The sequence below is a fragment of the Pieris rapae genome, chromosome 7 (assembly GCF_905147795.1).
Source record: "Pieris rapae chromosome 7, ilPieRapa1.1, whole genome shotgun sequence".
NCBI lineage: Eukaryota > Metazoa > Arthropoda > Insecta > Lepidoptera > Pieridae > Pieris > Pieris rapae.
This window is the reverse complement of record NC_059515.1, coordinates 6,776,845-6,793,068: the sequence shown is the minus strand read 5'-3', so window position 1 is coordinate 6,793,068 and position 16,224 is coordinate 6,776,845. Positions and strand designations below refer to the sequence as shown.

The following is a 16,224-nucleotide window of genomic DNA, read 5'->3' as shown; positions in this document are numbered from 1 at the left end:
TGAACAGATACATAACCCCTTATTTAACTTAAATCTATAAAAAAAAAGTCGAAGCCTATTAGAGGACAGAAATCTGGGGCCCAGAAATAACAAAGGGGTGTAGCGCCTGGTTTATTAAAGAAGATCATAAAAACAAGCACAAACAAATTCATATGTATGACAAAATGTAGAAAATATTGAAACAGGCTGACTTGCTACATTGCACTTAGGATGATAAAACAAGAGATAGTATTGTATGGACTCATCTTACAGACTATGCGATACTTTCTTTACCATTTGAAGCGTGATTTCAACTTGAAAGCCTTTCGAGCTACGTGTTAGGTTGGGTCCGTGAATGCTATTCGCGTACAAAAGATCCCTCGGGATATAAGTTCTTACATCATTTTACTTTTATAACGTTATACTTGACTTGTTCTTAATATTAAGTCAAAGTACTATTGTATGAACGAGTTTTATTACATGTATTACTATTTTTTTTTACATTGGCTGAGTTCACAAGAGTTGCTTGTTACGAAGTCCTATACCATGGAATATGCACTTCAACTTATTATTTATTAAGTATTACACGTCCGTGAGGTTACACGATGTCAGCAGTATCGCTATGTCGCAATTTATAATAAGAATTACACGTGCCTCACGTTGTGCTTTGTAATCAATATAGCCTCTTTGTGTCTTTTATTATTTTATATAATGTAGCATTCAATTTCCTCACTTCGGATTGACTAGCTGTAATTTTAATTGTAATTTTTTTATTTTAATAAATAAGTTTAAAACATTTGGTTTTTTTTGGAACCTTCGGCTGTGGCCTTCGTAATTGGCGCAGTCGGTAGGATTTGTTCGTAAAGTCAGTGAATCGATCGCGGACCGGGCAAATTCGGAAACCTACAAGAGCCTGCAGCCAGAGGGAAATCAAGACATCGATTTATCAAAGAAACCAGATGTGGTGAGTACCTAGTTTTTATCTAGACTTGCCAAATTATCCTTTAAGTTTTTTTTATAATCCTATACCAAGATTTTCCATCCTAGAGAATCGCGGACCCCTAGGTTAGGTATTATACGTAGAAATTTAGAATTTGATATAGGTAGAAATTTAACAGGAAATATGTCGGAGCTTTTAATTGACAACATATTCAAGGCTTTACGTTTAGTTCCCGAGTTTGATGGTAACCCTAATGTTCTTACAAGGTTTATTAATTTATGTGATCAATTAGTGGCGAAATTTATAACAGCGGAACCGGGTTATGAATTAAGTAATTTAGCACTTATTAATGGTATTCTCAATAAGGTTACTGGACCTGCTGCGCGGACTTTAAACTCAAATGGAATTTCTGAAAATTGGATCAGTATACGTAATTCTTTAATAAATAATTTTGCAGACCACCGTGATGAGACCTCTTTATATAACGATCTGTCTCTTATAAGTCAAGATTCGGGGACGCCTCAAGAGTTTTATGAGCGTTGTCAGAATCTTTTCAGTATTATAATGACCTATGTTAGCTTGCACGATTCCGTTCAAAGTACCATTGAAGCAAAGAGAGAGTTATATAAAAAACTGACTCTTCAAGCCTATTTGCGTGGCCTTCGTGATCCACTAGGATCTCGAATAAGATGCATGCGGCCGGAGTCAATAGAGAAAGCTCTCGAGTTTGTACATGAGGAACAAAATACGTTATACATTCAACAGCGCAACCAGAGTTGTACAGATAGAAAATTATATAATAGTGATAATAATCCTCCTAACAGCCATAATTCTCAGCGTAACTTTAACTTTGTACCTAATTTTAAGCCAGGACCCTCTAGATTTTTGAACCCGCAACCTAATAGGCCTATGCCTATGCCTATGCCAGTTATGAAACCACAGTTGCCTCGTGGTCCTACTAGAACTCAGCAGATGTTCGGTGCTCCTCCACCTAATTATCGTCCTCAGAGCAATGTATTCAGATTACCTCAACAGAGACCAATTAATAATGGTCCACAACCGATGAGTGGTGTAAGTCATTTTGTTACTAAGACCTCTCAACCTAAACCCGTTTTTACCGGGCATGATTGGTCTAGACATGGTAATCCACCACCTTCTAATTATTTTAAATTTAAAGATGTTAATTTTAACGAATTATATGACCAAAAGGACTATGACTTTTATGAACATGACTATTACTATGACCCATATTATCAGGAATATTATTATTCAGAGCCTGTTTATGACATGACTTATGAACAGTATCAAGACGCTAATGACTATTTACCTCCTACTGTTGAAGAGCCACAAGAGAGTTCAACTTCAGATCAGGATTTTCAAAAAACGGTCAAGTTAGAAAAGCCAAAATAGAAATTAATTTGCATATTCAACGACAATTACCGTATATTCAAATTTACAATCCACCACTTAAGTTATTAATTGATACCGGTGCTAATCAATCTTTTATTAGCCCCGAAGCAGTAAGTAATTATTTTTCAGACATACCTTTGACATTTGATCCATTCGAGGTGACTAATGTCCATGCAACCACTAGGAATAACTATTCTATTACCTTACCTTGTTTTTCGGAATTAAATAATAATGAAGATATTAAATTATTTTTATATAAATTTCATAATTATTTCGATGGTTTGATTGGACTCGATTTACTCACTAAATGGGAGTCTAAAATTGATCTTAAGGATAAGTTATTAGTAACTAAATTTGGTTCGAATCCGATTCATATGTATAACTCTAGAAATTGTAATTTGTATGAAGATATAATACCTGCTAATAGTACTAAATTAATAAGAGTTCCTATTGATACGCTAGATGGTGATGTTTTAGTTCAAGAACAAGTTATCTGTAATTGTATTATTCATGAATGCATTACATCTGTCAAAAATAATCGTGGTTATTTAGAAGTAGAAAATCCAACAGATAATGATATAATACTTTCCTTTGATCATGCCGCACATGCTGAAATATTTAATGTTGAAAGCTATGATTGTCTTAAGCCTAATCGTGTTGATGATGTTATCTCTCGTCTTCGCACAGACCATCTTAATCCTGAAGAAAAAGTAAATTTAGTATCACTTTGTTCTCGTTATGCAGACGTATTTTATATTGAAGGTGAACCACTTACCTTCACGAATAAAATTAAACATCGTATTAAAACTACTGACGAAGTACCAGTTTATACAAAGAGTTATCGTTATCCATATGTACACAGACAAGAGGTTAGAGATCAAATTGGCAAGATGTTAGAGCAAGGTATAATTCGACCTTCGGACTCAGCCTGGAGCTCTCCTATTTGGATTGTACCCAAAAAGGCTGATGCTTCTGGGAAACAAAAGTGGAGACTAGTAATAGATTTTAGAAAAGTAAATGAAAAAACTATAGATGATAAGTATCCCATACCGAATATTAATGACGTTTTAGATAAGTTAGGTAACTGCCATTATTTCACTACGTTAGATTTGGCAAGTGGCTTTTACCAGGTCGAAATGGACCCTCAAGATATTCATAAGACAGCTTTTAACGTAGAACATGGGCACTTTGAATTTTTAAGAATGCCCATGGGTTTAAAGAATAGCCCTTCAACTTTTCAGAGGGTTATGGATAATGTTCTTAGAGACCTTCAAAATGTTATATGTCTAGTTTACCTCGACGACATTATAGTTTTTAGTGTTTCATTACAGGAACATATGGTAAATTTAGAAAAGGTTTTTAAAAGATTAAGGGAATCAAATTTCAAGATACAAATGGATAAATCCGAATTTTTAAAGCTTGAAACTTCATATTTAGGGCATATAATTAGTAAAGACGGTATTAAGCCGAATCCTGACAAGATAGAAGCAATAAAAAAATTTCCTTTGCCTAAAACCGCCACTGAAATAAAGCGTTTCCTTGGTTTAGTCGGTTATTATAGAAAATTTATTCCAGATTTTGCTCGTATAACAAAACCTATGACGCAGTGTCTAAAAAAGGGATCTAAAATAACGTTTAACGATTCAAATTACATTAATTGCTTTGAAAAATGTAAGTTATTATTGATTAATGATCCTATCTTGCAGTATCCTGATTTTAATAAAGATTTTATTCTTACGACTGATGCATCTAATTTCGCTATTGGCGCTATACTTTCTCAAGGAACTATAGGTAGTGACAAACCCATAGCATATGCATCAAGGACACTTAATTCGAGTGAAATTAATTATAGTACAATAGAAAAAGAACTTTTAGCAATAGTGTGGGCTACTAAATATTTTAGACCGTATTTATTTGGCAGAAAATTTAAGATTGTCACAGATCATAGACCACTTCAATGGGTTATGAATCTTAAGGAACCAGGTTCTAGGTTAACGCGTTGGAGACTTAAATTAAGTGAATATAATTTTACCACAGAATACAAGCAGGGCAAAAAGAATACCAATGCCGATGCTTTATCTCGCGTCGAAATTCACAACGAGGACGTGAGTTCCATCATAGTAAATACATCTGAAAGACCTCCATCACAGTCTGATTCTGCCACTGAAACAGTTCATACCAGTGACGAAAACCCAATTCTTGAAGTTCCTATATCAGACGAACCGTTAAATAAATTTACGAGACAGATATGTTTTGTCCTTGTAGGTGACATTAAAAAGCGACCAACTGTAACGAAACCTTTTGAGACACATACAAAAACGACTATACAAATTACTGAGACTAATATTGACAATGACGTTATTAATGCAGTTAAGGAATATGTAAACCCCAAGGTCAAGACAGGAATCTTAATCCAACCCCCATTAGCTATGTATAAAATAATCCCTATAATACAAAGTAATTTTAAAAATTCCGCAATGAATCTTATTTTAACGAAAACAGAATTAGAAAATGTTAAGGACTATTTACGTCAACAGGAAATTATACAAAAATACCATGAAGGAAAAACAAATCATCGTGGTATTACAGAATGTTACTTAGCATTATCTTCCAGGTATTATTGGCCTAAAATGAAGGATAGCATTTCAAGATATATTAACGAGTGTAATATTTGCGGTCAAGCCAAATATGATAGGTGTCCAATTAAACAGAGGTTCTGTATAGTTCCACCCCCTTCTAAACCTTTTCAGACAGTTCATCTCGATCTTTTCACAGTTCAGTCAGAGAAATATCTTACAATAGTTGATGCGTTTTCCAAATATGCACAAGCTTATCACTTGAGAGATAGCACAGCTTTAAGTGTAGTTCAAGCTCTTCTTATATTTTGTACCCATCATGGTATGATGTTAACTGTAGTTACGGATCAAGGTACTGAATTTACTAATCAAATATTTTTAGAATTTGTTCGTCTTCACAAAATTCAGCATCATAAGGTTCTAGCTCATTCTCCGAATGACAATGGAATCGTTGAGAGATTCCACTCAACTATCCTTGAACACCTAAGAATATTAAAATTAGAGAACCCAAACGAACCGGCAATCAATCTTATGCCCTATGCTATTTTAGCCTATAATAGTTCTATTCACAGTTTCACGAAATGTAGGCCATTAGACCTAATTACAGGACATTTTGACCCTCGTGACCCTGTAGACATAGACTTAACCGAACATTTATTACAACAGTATTCTCAGGACCATAAAAGACGAATGACTCAAGTATATGAAATTATTAACGAAACCTCCTTACATGACAGGACTCAATTGACTGAAAACCGAAATAAAGACAGAGAACCTGAAAAAGACTATACCCCAGACCAACAAGTTTTTATACGTAATCCTATGGCATCCCGACAGAAATTAGCACCACGCTATACGCAAGACACAGTGCTCGCGGATCTTCCCATTCATATATATACAAAAAAGAAGCGTGGTCCCGTTGCAAAATCACGCCTTAAGCGAACTTCTAATCATCCCACTTTGTTACAGGATACTACTATGGTTGACGCTACTACACATGACACAAGGACAAGAAATAATACTTGACTCACTTGACAATGGACCAGGCTTACTTCCTTTCAGACTAGGACCGACAAGGATTATCTCGCATTACCATTCCTTTATTAACTATATTGATTTAGAGAACATCCATCTTCAGGTTGAATCGGTTAAATCCCAGATGTCTAAACTAGCACCATTATTAAATAATAAGACGCGTTCTCTATTTGATCCTCATTTGAAACATCTTAATAATAAAATAGCTGTAACTTCAAATGAACTTAGCATGTTTGAGTCAGTACGTCGCAAAAGGGGCCTCATTGATGGTTTAGGTTCCGTTATCAAAAGCATTTCTGGTAACCTAGACTATACGGACGCATTAAAGTATGAACACGCGATAAATATTTTGCGCAATAATGAACATAAGTTAGAAACAGAACTTAACAGCCGTGTTAGTTTAAATAAAGAGTACGTTGCACAAAGTTCTATAATTATAAACGACATAGTCAGTAATCAAGTTAAAATTAATAATACGTTAAATTTAATATTGCGAAGTGACACTAACCGGGAAACAGACTTGATTAAGTATGCCCACATGGCACAACATCTCCTTATCTTAGGAGATAATATTGAAGACTTGTACGAAGAAATGCAGAGGTTAGAGAATACTTTATCTTTTATTCGTGCATCAAGCACTTCATATTCTATTTTTAGTTTAAATAATGTTAAGGAAATGATAGGTAAACTTAGGATTTTATACTCTAGTAATGAAGTCCTTGACGTAGAATTTAGACAGTTTTATGAAATAATTAAGTTAGGATATTTTTACTCAGAGAGGCAAGTTGTTATAGTAATAAAAGTCCCAATTGTTATATCCTATACCTATGATCTTTATAAATTATCTGTTGTCCCGAATAAAAACCATAAAGTCCTTATTCCCATCTCTCCATTTTTGGCAATTTCTGGAAAAGACTCTAGGTACATAGAGACAGAATGTCCGAAGTTGAATTCATGGTTTCTTTGCACCTCAAAGCCAGATTATAAGAAGGATAAACATGATTGTATCCAGCAGTTGATTACCCATCAGGAACTCAATCAGTCCTGCCCCTTAACTTCAGTTGTCCTGCAAAATGAGGCTTTAGAACAACTCGATGACAAGCATTATACAATGAGTTTTCCAACCTTAACGAAAGTTAAATTATTCTGTGGACAAGAACAATATAGGACACTACAAGGCAGTTATGTAGCAACCATTCCACTTAACTGTTACCTCAAGGCACCAGGATTTACCATTACTAATGTGAATAATCGTATAAAAGGTCATATTGTGAAGATATTGGAAATACCACAACACATTGAATCCAAATATAGTGAACAACCAATATTAAATCTGGCATCTGTAGACCTGAACACTTTCCACAGTCTTAACACGAAGATGTCTATGCAGCCTCCGGTACATTTAAACCAATATGAGGATATAAGTTTATATCATACTACAATACCTCTATATATAGTATTGGTGATTACGATTATATTAGTTGGTATCATAGCATATAGACGAATGGGAATTAAATCTGAAACAAAAGGACATCCCGGAAGAGAACAAGTTCCTGAAGACCCCAGTCTAGTTAAAGTGAATCCCGGACACATTTCATCAGCTACTCTCTCAAACAAAGTTCTCGAATAGTCGCTGATTTTAGGAGGGAGGTGTTACGAAGTCCTATACCATGGAATATGCACTTCAACTTATTATTTATTAAGTATTACACGTCCGTGAGGTTACACGATGTCAGCAGTATCGCTATGTCGCAATTTATAATAAGAATTACACGTGCCTCACGTTGTGCTTTGTAATCAATATAGCCTCTTTGTGTCTTTTATTATTTTATATAATGTAGCATTCAATTTCCTCACTTCGGATTGACTAGCTGTAATTTTAATTGTAATTTTTTTATTTTAATAAATAAGTTTAAAACATTTGGTTTTTTTGGAACCTTCGGCTGTGGCCTTCGTAATTTGCTTGATATATTGTTATTTATAAGATTTAGGCATATAAGTTTAATTTTTTAATGTTTTTATGTAGGATAATTGGTGGGGGAATTATTTTGGAGTTCTATCGTATTTCTTATTATTATTATCTATGCTATTAGTAGTGGTAATAAATAAATATTTTTTTTAAATAAATATGTTTTTTTTTTCAATAGACGATTTTTTTAACCAAGCAGTAATAGTCTTACAACAAAGTGTCTTATATAAAATATATTATAAACGAGTTTAATTATTATACGTGCCACGTTTAACTCGTTAATTTTAAAATTGCTTAGTTAGCTTTAAACATATGACTAATATTAATAATACCAATAGAATATTAATGTGAATTAATTACAATGTTACAATTAGTTGTTTAATTGTTTCTTTAAAATCATTTTCCCCAAAATTGAATAGCGAATCTACCATACGTTTAGTATATTTTTATGATTACCATTCTCTAGTCAACATAGCGATCATACCTGTCTGTTCCAATCGAGTTCTAATATGCGATAAGGAAAATGGACAAAAACGTCGCATTGATATGATGATGTACATGCAATTTCCATCTGTCACAGGGAGAAAATGAAAGGCCAGTTTCAATAATCATCAGGTCACATTTACTGGCACATAGATGGACATGCTTTTATTAGCACATACACACATTCAGTCGCTTTACGAAATTTTCCTTTCTGGCATTACACGTGCCACCTCATTAGTAATTTACCAATTATATGTAAATATTATACACTACATATATATGGATTAAACCTTATATCCAATTCGTCAAATACTCGTTATCGATTCAAAAAAAAGTACATTTAACAAAGTTTACTATTGAGAAATCTATCAGTCATTCGAATTACAATTTATAGTTGACGTTACTAAAATTCAAGTGCTCTCAGAAATTCTACGTAAATTCTGCGCGTCGAACCATTCATGCATCCTTAACGGAAATGAAACGCAGTCCTCGTGTCAATGAACAATTCTGTTATGTACGTGTAACAAATTGAAGTTAAATGCGGTTAAAGAGGAAATATATATTTGCTGTATCTATACTTAATATGAAAGAACAGAAATTAGACTTCGTAGAATAAGTTGTTTAGTAGTAAATACAATTATTCACAGTTCTGATCTTTGGCAACCTGGAGCTGGGTAAATGATTATTCTACCATTTTTTCCATCAACGCACGTGTCCAATGGTTAGATTCATTTAATGTAGATCATATTTAAAAACGAAACCTCATTTATTCTTATTTTATATATTACTTTCTTAACTATGGACTACTGGAAAAGCGAAGCTGTAAAAACTAATATTAATATAATGTTTAATGACACCTACACATTAAAATAATGACTATAGTAAAGGACCTACTATTTCCTGATAAACTTGAAACAAATTGAGCGTTATATTATTTTTTTCAGTTTGAATGAATTTTTATAGTGTTTTCACCGCTTAATATTCTAGTGTAACGACAGCTTTACTTCCGGGTCTGAAATTAGATATTCCATTGCAGGAACTTCAACAGTAGCCTTTGAATACTGAATCGTGATCTTCGTAAAGTGTTCAACCGTTTTTCACAACAATTGATCAAAGCTTGCTTTTGTGTTCTTTGTGCTTTGTCAAAAATGATGTATGAACTCTTGTATACGTTTTTCAAGTGTTTCGAGTTTGCAACAAATTGAAGGTTTTATTTGACTCCAAAAAAGTAAAAACAAAAACTCGGTGCATTTGCTTATAATCTTATTTTTATTATGTTTATATGCTAAGTACATATGCTTAAAGCAAGAAGATAATACTAATGCATGAATATAAAAGGTTAGTTGAATAATAAAAATACAAATAATGAGTTAATAATTTAGATAATGTTTAATATTGATTAAATACTATAACCGAACAACACTATTCTTTCATTCTAATAACTTTAAACAGAAATTTGTTAATAATATTAAAAACACAATTACACTACATTATATTATACACTATAAATTCTAATATAATTAAGGTTTAGTAATATTGTGGGTTTCAATACATTTCTGTATCAAAACCATTATTTCATTCTTGATAGAATTCAAAAATACTTCCGGTGTTTCCGACTGGTCAATAACTTTATCGTTCATTTTGTATGAAATGACTCGTTTGCCAAAAGCCGACTCTACAGATACTTTCAGTGTATTATGTAATTTAGATATGTTGTTTTTATGAAGCTTGCTTCTTGAGTGGGTTGCGAAGTACTTTTTACGAACTTGTATTTGACAGGATTTGCACTTGACCATTTCATCGCTGATACAAGTTTCTAAATCACAGTTTTCTTCACATTTCACCTTTTTCGTATTATTATTACTTTCAAGTTCAATGTGTCTTTTTTGTGGCCTCTCTGGTTGCTGGGGATGTTCCAAGTCGATCAATCTGTAACAAAAATTGTTTATTACTGCTTAAATTGTTTTATACTTAAAATTGTTCATTTGTTTCAAAAGTAGTTTAACAGTGTTCTAACCCGATATTTCTCTCGACCGATTCACATATATCATACAGCACATCATCGTATGCGTCAAGGAACTCTTCGTTTTGTTTATTGAACAACTTTTGTTTACTTTCAACCACATCTATGAACTTATCGACATCACAGCCTTCAACAGTTGTATTTGTAGTATTTTCCATTTTCAATGTGTTATTAATAACGTGTATTAAATGAACGCCTAGTCTTAACTGATGCATTTCTTTAATTTCGGGCCTTTATAACTACTATGGCAAATCTAATGAGTTGTAATTACTTAATAGGAGACACAGTTGATAAAGTCATCAGCTAACTAATGATAGATTATCTTTTGTTAACACACCTTTTTATAAATTACTGTAATGGGTTACTTGTTACAATTAACTAATGAAAAAAATAGTGATACCGATTGTTTTGAAGATTTGTTTCCCTTTTATTTAATTTATTTATAAATTTTACCATTCATGTAATTGTGATATAATAATAAATTTTGTCTATCGTCGTATTCACTGTTTGTACCATTGAATAGGAATACTAAAATAAATATTTCACTACTTCGTGATTTTCACAGTTATGGACTGTTAATTTCATATGCCTTGTCTTTCAATCTTTTATCGTGTTTAATAAAATTACCCCATTACATTAAAATATTTGAACATAAAATTAAAACAGAAAATTAATCATCTTTAAAATAGATAAATCAACTAAATTTCATAATTATTCGATTAACAAATATTACGTAATTAGTCTTCTACTACTTTCTTTAGATTGAATTTTTCATAATAAGAAAAGAGAAAAAATGGTGTTAGAAAACTGTTAAAGATGTATGATGAATGAAATATATATTATTACAAAACATTTAAAAATACAAATTAACTCGTGTTTTTGCAATTTTTTTTCGAACTATATTCTCTGAATTAAAAAAGCCTCAACAAAGGGTACAAGGTTCGATTGTACGACTTCAAGGTCGAAGATCTGCGATCGGTTCGGTGGATCGATTTTTAATAAAAGCCGCAATAATAATTTTGACAGTCCTATAACTATATCAGCACAGTTCTCGCCGTATCATCGTCGTACCATTTGTTAAAAATACTCTTTTATTGCCGTGACAACACTCTTTTACCTGAAGATTTCGATCGCAAAAAATCTTATAACAGAAAATATACGACGGGAACATCAATTAAAACTTTGACAATTTAACTTTTTCTGGCTTCTCAGTTAGCAGTACTCGATGGATTTACAATGAGGTGGATTAGAACATTATTAGACATTTTACTTCTTTCCTAAGTTATCTAAAATGACATCAAAATTATTTTACCGTATAACCTCTATTAGTATGGTATTAACTTATAATTGCTTTTATATGAACATAAATTAACACATTAAGTGCTCTTTCCTCGAATCCGAGTGGAGCGGGGTCATAGTAGCGGTGCCGTCCACTCGGATCCGTGCGAGCGTCCCGTTAATTTTTTTAAACCATTGCCATCCCTAGCTCTCGGATCAGAGTATTCAGCACTCAATGTGCTGTATACAACCACTCCAATCTGAAAAAAGATTTTTTTTAATAATAATATATACATATATTCATACATTCATATTTACTTAATCATATATCGCCATAAAAAGTGTTGGTTTACGGCTATTATTTTGTATCCATTGTTTAAGCATTCTATGTGTTAACGTGCACAAGAATATAAATCTGGTATAAAGTCGGCCCATTTATTTGCCAGTTGAGTTTTTTCAGTCAGACCGTTTCTCAAAGACGTTCCCGATATTGAGCGAACCTTATATATCTAGTCTTAATACAATGGTCCGTTAGTTCGTGTTCCATTTTTATTTAGAAGTCTAGCTCTGAATGTACCTATTCACGTCTGGCTCTGAAAATAAAACTTCAATATTCAAGTACTTACCTAAGCGATGTGAAACTTAGCTTAAAATGGCCCAAATTTGCACATAAAACGCTTCGTCTAGAACCTTTTATGTATATAAAGCTACTTATACTTTTCGTATATCTTCATATTGTACTTACTGAAAATCTTATTTTGAAATATTACTTACTTGATAAAGTAAAATACATGTTTTTTTTTACAGAACTGGATAGACGTTAGACTGTAATTCCACGTGTGGGTTAAGTCAAGATGCTTAAAATGTAGTGTATTATTTGCATGAAAATTTGTGTCGTCAAATTTTACAAAACTTAGCCCCCTGATGAGAACTGCGGAGTCGACGGCCGGTGGAGGTCTTCCCTACAGACGGTAAAATTACCACCAATTGTTGCGAGCCTACCTTTGGGGTAGGCTCGCACTGTTCTGACATCGCACCCATTAAAATGGGTGTCTTGTAGGCTGCCGGCTATACTATTAAAATGAGACACAACTTACGTAGTTGTAGTAGTACGTAGTTGTACGTAACAACGTACGTTGTAGGGCACGCCTCTCTGGAATAAAACAATGAAAGTTGAGATCGACCGACATAATAACGCCAGGTCGAGATGGTCACCAATTTCCAATTATTATTATATTTAATTTCAGTTTTTAGACTTTTTTGTTTATTTTTTCTTCTGAAATCCATATAACTAAATTTAATCTGATAAGTTTGGACCCTGTCGCTATGTTGTGTTTAAAGTAGCAAGCACCAGTTCTGGGGGTCATGATCACTTTTGAAATAACACACTTTTCACATAAAGACAAGAATCTGTGTTGGATGAACGAGACTAAATAATAAATTAATTTTTTTTTCGCCATCGGGCTCATCTGATGGTAAGTAATACTGCCACACATGCCAGAAGGAAGGCTATACGCCAAATGCCAAAGGGCTCGCGAATATGTTGCTAGCCCTTTTATAATTGGTACAAATCAATTTACTTTTTTTTCCCAAAAGAACTACAAAAATTCTACACACACATAGGTGACAGGTATATATATGTAGAATTTAAGAATTATTAAATCCCAGTAAAGGTTAATTAGCTTGCAATATAATTAATATTTTAAAATATGCAAAAACTTGAGTCGGGTCGTCCATCAGCCAAATTGTAAACAGTCAACAACAAACCGGAATTAATTGTGCAGTTGTTTTACGGAATTTACCCAATATTATTCATAACTTAACTGCATTTATAAACAATAAGGGTAGAAAACCTATTGAAAAATCAGTCTGTAGGAAGAAAGTGTAAAGTTATGAGCAATCTACTTATAATTCTCATATTTGAAATGAGAATTAATTAAAGAATAAAATAATGTAAAACACATTTTTAATTTTGCACGCCTTGGCTCGACATCAAAAGGCAATAAAATTTTCATCAAGTATAGTGAAAAAAAGAGGGCTACACAAAAGAATTATTCATAAAGCTTTCAGGCAAATAAGCGGCTGGAATCACACGACCGTTGTGAATCACTGAACATTGAGCTCTCATGATATTTTACAATATGTATTTTGCACTATAAAGCTGTAGAAGATTTTCCGGCCCCAGTGAAGAACGCCCTCAGTTCTAGAACAAATAGAGGGCAGTGCCTCATTTTCTAAGCCAATTCTAATTCAATTTACACATATTTCACTCGTTTTAATTATTATTTTGTATTGAAAAACACATATACCATTCTATCGAATACCATATAAAGACCTAACTAGGTTCTTGCCAATGGCAAACGGCGTACGGGTGGCCCGAAATGGGCATTTTGGTGAGTGCATTGCCTTCATTTGAAGGAGTAGTCTATTTAGTATATTATTATTCTAGTGTCTTGTGAAGCGATCCGTGGGAGACTTCCAGCTATCAAGGTCATGCTAATGAAGTTTTGATTTAATACTGTTGTGTGGCGTTGTTATGATTCTAACTAACGAGATAAATTTTGATTTGAAAGTTGATAAAAATAAATCATACGATCTTATAACCATTGTAGCATTGCGAAGGCTTGTGTAATTTATACTACTACAAATAAAACACATTTAGATTGTCATTCGTTTATTTTAACATATTGAATTACTTATTAATATGACTATGACCTCATTATCTCAACATTACTAAATTGTATAAATGAAAAGATTTTATTTGGACCTTTGAGCTGTGCAAGTGCACTTAAATACTCAGCTAACATAATTTCTTACAGCTTAGTTTGAACAGTTGCGAGAATTTAGTAAAATGTGACAGTAGCAACATCGGTAGGACAAATTTTTTCAGTTGGTTTGAGTCTAATAATACTATCCTCTGATGCATAAATTATATTTCCAGTTATATCAATTGCCACACCATAGACACTGACGTTTTCGATTTTTGCCACATTCTTTACTTCTTTCTTTGCCACGTCAATAGAGAAAATGCCATCTGGCGTAGAGAAATATATATCACCGTGGACATCATAAGTGAATCCATTGACATTAAAGTCTCCGATGTGATTCACGGCATCATTTGATTTTTTATGAATAAACAAACCAGATGAATTCGAAAAGTAAATATTGTTATAATCATCGACACATAACAGCATGGCTCTAGTGTTAATCAATTCTGGTACTCTTTGAAATTTACCGTTTTGAAAAACATAAGCGTGTTCTTCTGGGTACTTTGAGTAGTACAATTTATCTTTGTAAATTAGTTGCCAAATATTATCATCAGTTACATTTAGACGTTGCGCTGTTTTAGTATTGTAATTAAATTCATAAATACCATCTCTTCCGCCAAGGTAAACAGTATTTTTCTTATTATCAACTGCGTTAGCAAAGCCTCCAGCAATGCCAGGTATGTTTCCGAATTCATTTGTCTTTAAATTAAGATAGGCGGATTGAAAGACACTAGAATCTTCTGTCGAATAACTGAAGAATAATGTGTTAGTATCGTAATCCATTGCCAGTTGGTAAGGACTAATAACATGTGCCTTTAAAATTTCTTCTTTCTGAAGTATGTCATTTACAACAATTCCTTTACATTCCTTTTCAATGTGTCGCGCTTTAATAGAGACACTGAGTAATAGTATCATTAGGAGACGCATCTGGAATAAAAGGCGTTACTATGAAACTATAATATTACAATATGTCAGATAATATATGATGAGGTAGGTATTAGTATGAGACTTCTTAATATCGCGGCAACCCTTCAATAAAAATACCAATTCTTAAAACGCCGGCAACGCACTCGCGAGCCCTCTGGCATTGAGAGTGTCCATGGGCGGGCGATTCACTTAACATCAGGTGAGCCTCCTGCCCCTTTGCCCCCTGTTCTATAAAAAAAACCCACCACGCTTTAAGATTTTTCATAGAAATATATTAAGTAAGCTTTTTAATCTTTAAGATCATGAAAATTACAGAAACATTGATTTTAAATAATATTAATGAAATACACCCAATGATATACTCGACAATTTGTTATTACATAAAAAAGTACTTACTTTATCAACTACTGAGACGCAGCGAGTTCAAAGCAATACTAACAAATAATATTAACAGATAACCCTGTTAGCATGTCGTTATCCATTTCACAAACACTTAGGTCATATGAAGGAAAATAAATATAACGTGTAAAATCCCGTGGCGTAGTTAATAGGGCAGCTGTACCACTGCGATTTTTTTTCTTTTTGACCTTGATTTGTCCGATCGCATTCTGCGAAATGATACAAGTATAATCCGATATTTGTTGTACTTGATTTCCTCTTATAAATTGAGATTTAATAGAAAGAATTTTGTTTTTATGGTTGTATGACTGACACAATAACAACGTTATACAGTAATAAATATGTATGTATATATATATATATATATATCATTTATAAAAAGAAAGGTGCCGCGCCGCTTACACAGGAATAAATTTAAGGAATCTTTATTTAAAAAA

General features: G+C 33.0%; 3 protein-coding genes across 4 annotated transcripts; 1 reads left to right on the top strand and 2 right to left on the bottom strand.

Moving 5' to 3' along the window:
• Positions 1-735: 735 nt before the first annotated feature.
• LOC111002774 lies at positions 736-7,817 on the top strand. Its single transcript, XM_045628942.1, has 2 exons — positions 736-943; positions 5,875-7,817. The coding sequence occupies exons 1-2, from the start codon at positions 939-941 to the stop codon at positions 7,568-7,570; spliced, it is 1,701 nt and encodes a 566-aa protein (XP_045484898.1). The 5' UTR covers positions 736-938; the 3' UTR covers positions 7,571-7,817.
• A 2,095-nt stretch (positions 7,818-9,912) lies between these two features.
• LOC123689370 lies at positions 9,913-10,609 on the bottom strand. Its single transcript, XM_045629004.1, has 2 exons — positions 10,410-10,609; positions 9,913-10,321 (listed from the first exon to the last, which is right to left on the bottom strand). Exons 1-2 carry the CDS (start codon positions 10,571-10,573, stop codon positions 9,913-9,915), a joined length of 573 nt encoding a protein of 190 aa, XP_045484960.1. The 5' UTR covers positions 10,574-10,609.
• A 3,741-nt stretch (positions 10,610-14,350) lies between these two features.
• Positions 14,351-15,909, bottom strand: LOC110996944 (ommochrome-binding protein). 2 transcript variants are annotated; one of them, XM_022264851.2, is made up of 2 exons: positions 15,785-15,909; positions 14,351-15,388 (listed from the first exon to the last, which is right to left on the bottom strand). In XM_022264851.2, the coding sequence occupies exon 2, from the start codon at positions 15,386-15,388 to the stop codon at positions 14,537-14,539; it is 852 nt and encodes a 283-aa protein (XP_022120543.2). In that variant the 5' UTR covers positions 15,785-15,909; the 3' UTR covers positions 14,351-14,536. The 2 variants fall into 2 exon arrangements, with proteins under 2 accessions (XP_022120543.2, XP_045484945.1); XM_045628989.1 differs by lacking the exon at positions 15,785-15,909 and adding an exon at positions 15,634-15,652.
• Positions 15,910-16,224: the final 315 nt, after the last annotated feature.

Excerpts from the sequence above, each read along its gene's own strand:
- LOC110996944 (XM_022264851.2), bottom strand. The coding sequence starts at position 15,388 with ATGCGTCTCCTAATGATACTATTACTCAGTGTCTCTATTAAAGCGCGA.
- LOC123689370 (XM_045629004.1), bottom strand. The coding sequence starts at position 10,573 with ATGGAAAATACTACAAATACAACTGTTGAAGGCTGTGATGTCGATAAG. Across the intron at positions 10,322-10,409 it reads TCGGTCGAGAGAAATATCGG|ATTGATCGACTTGGAACATC; the intron begins GTTAGAACACTG and ends TTTTTGTTACAG.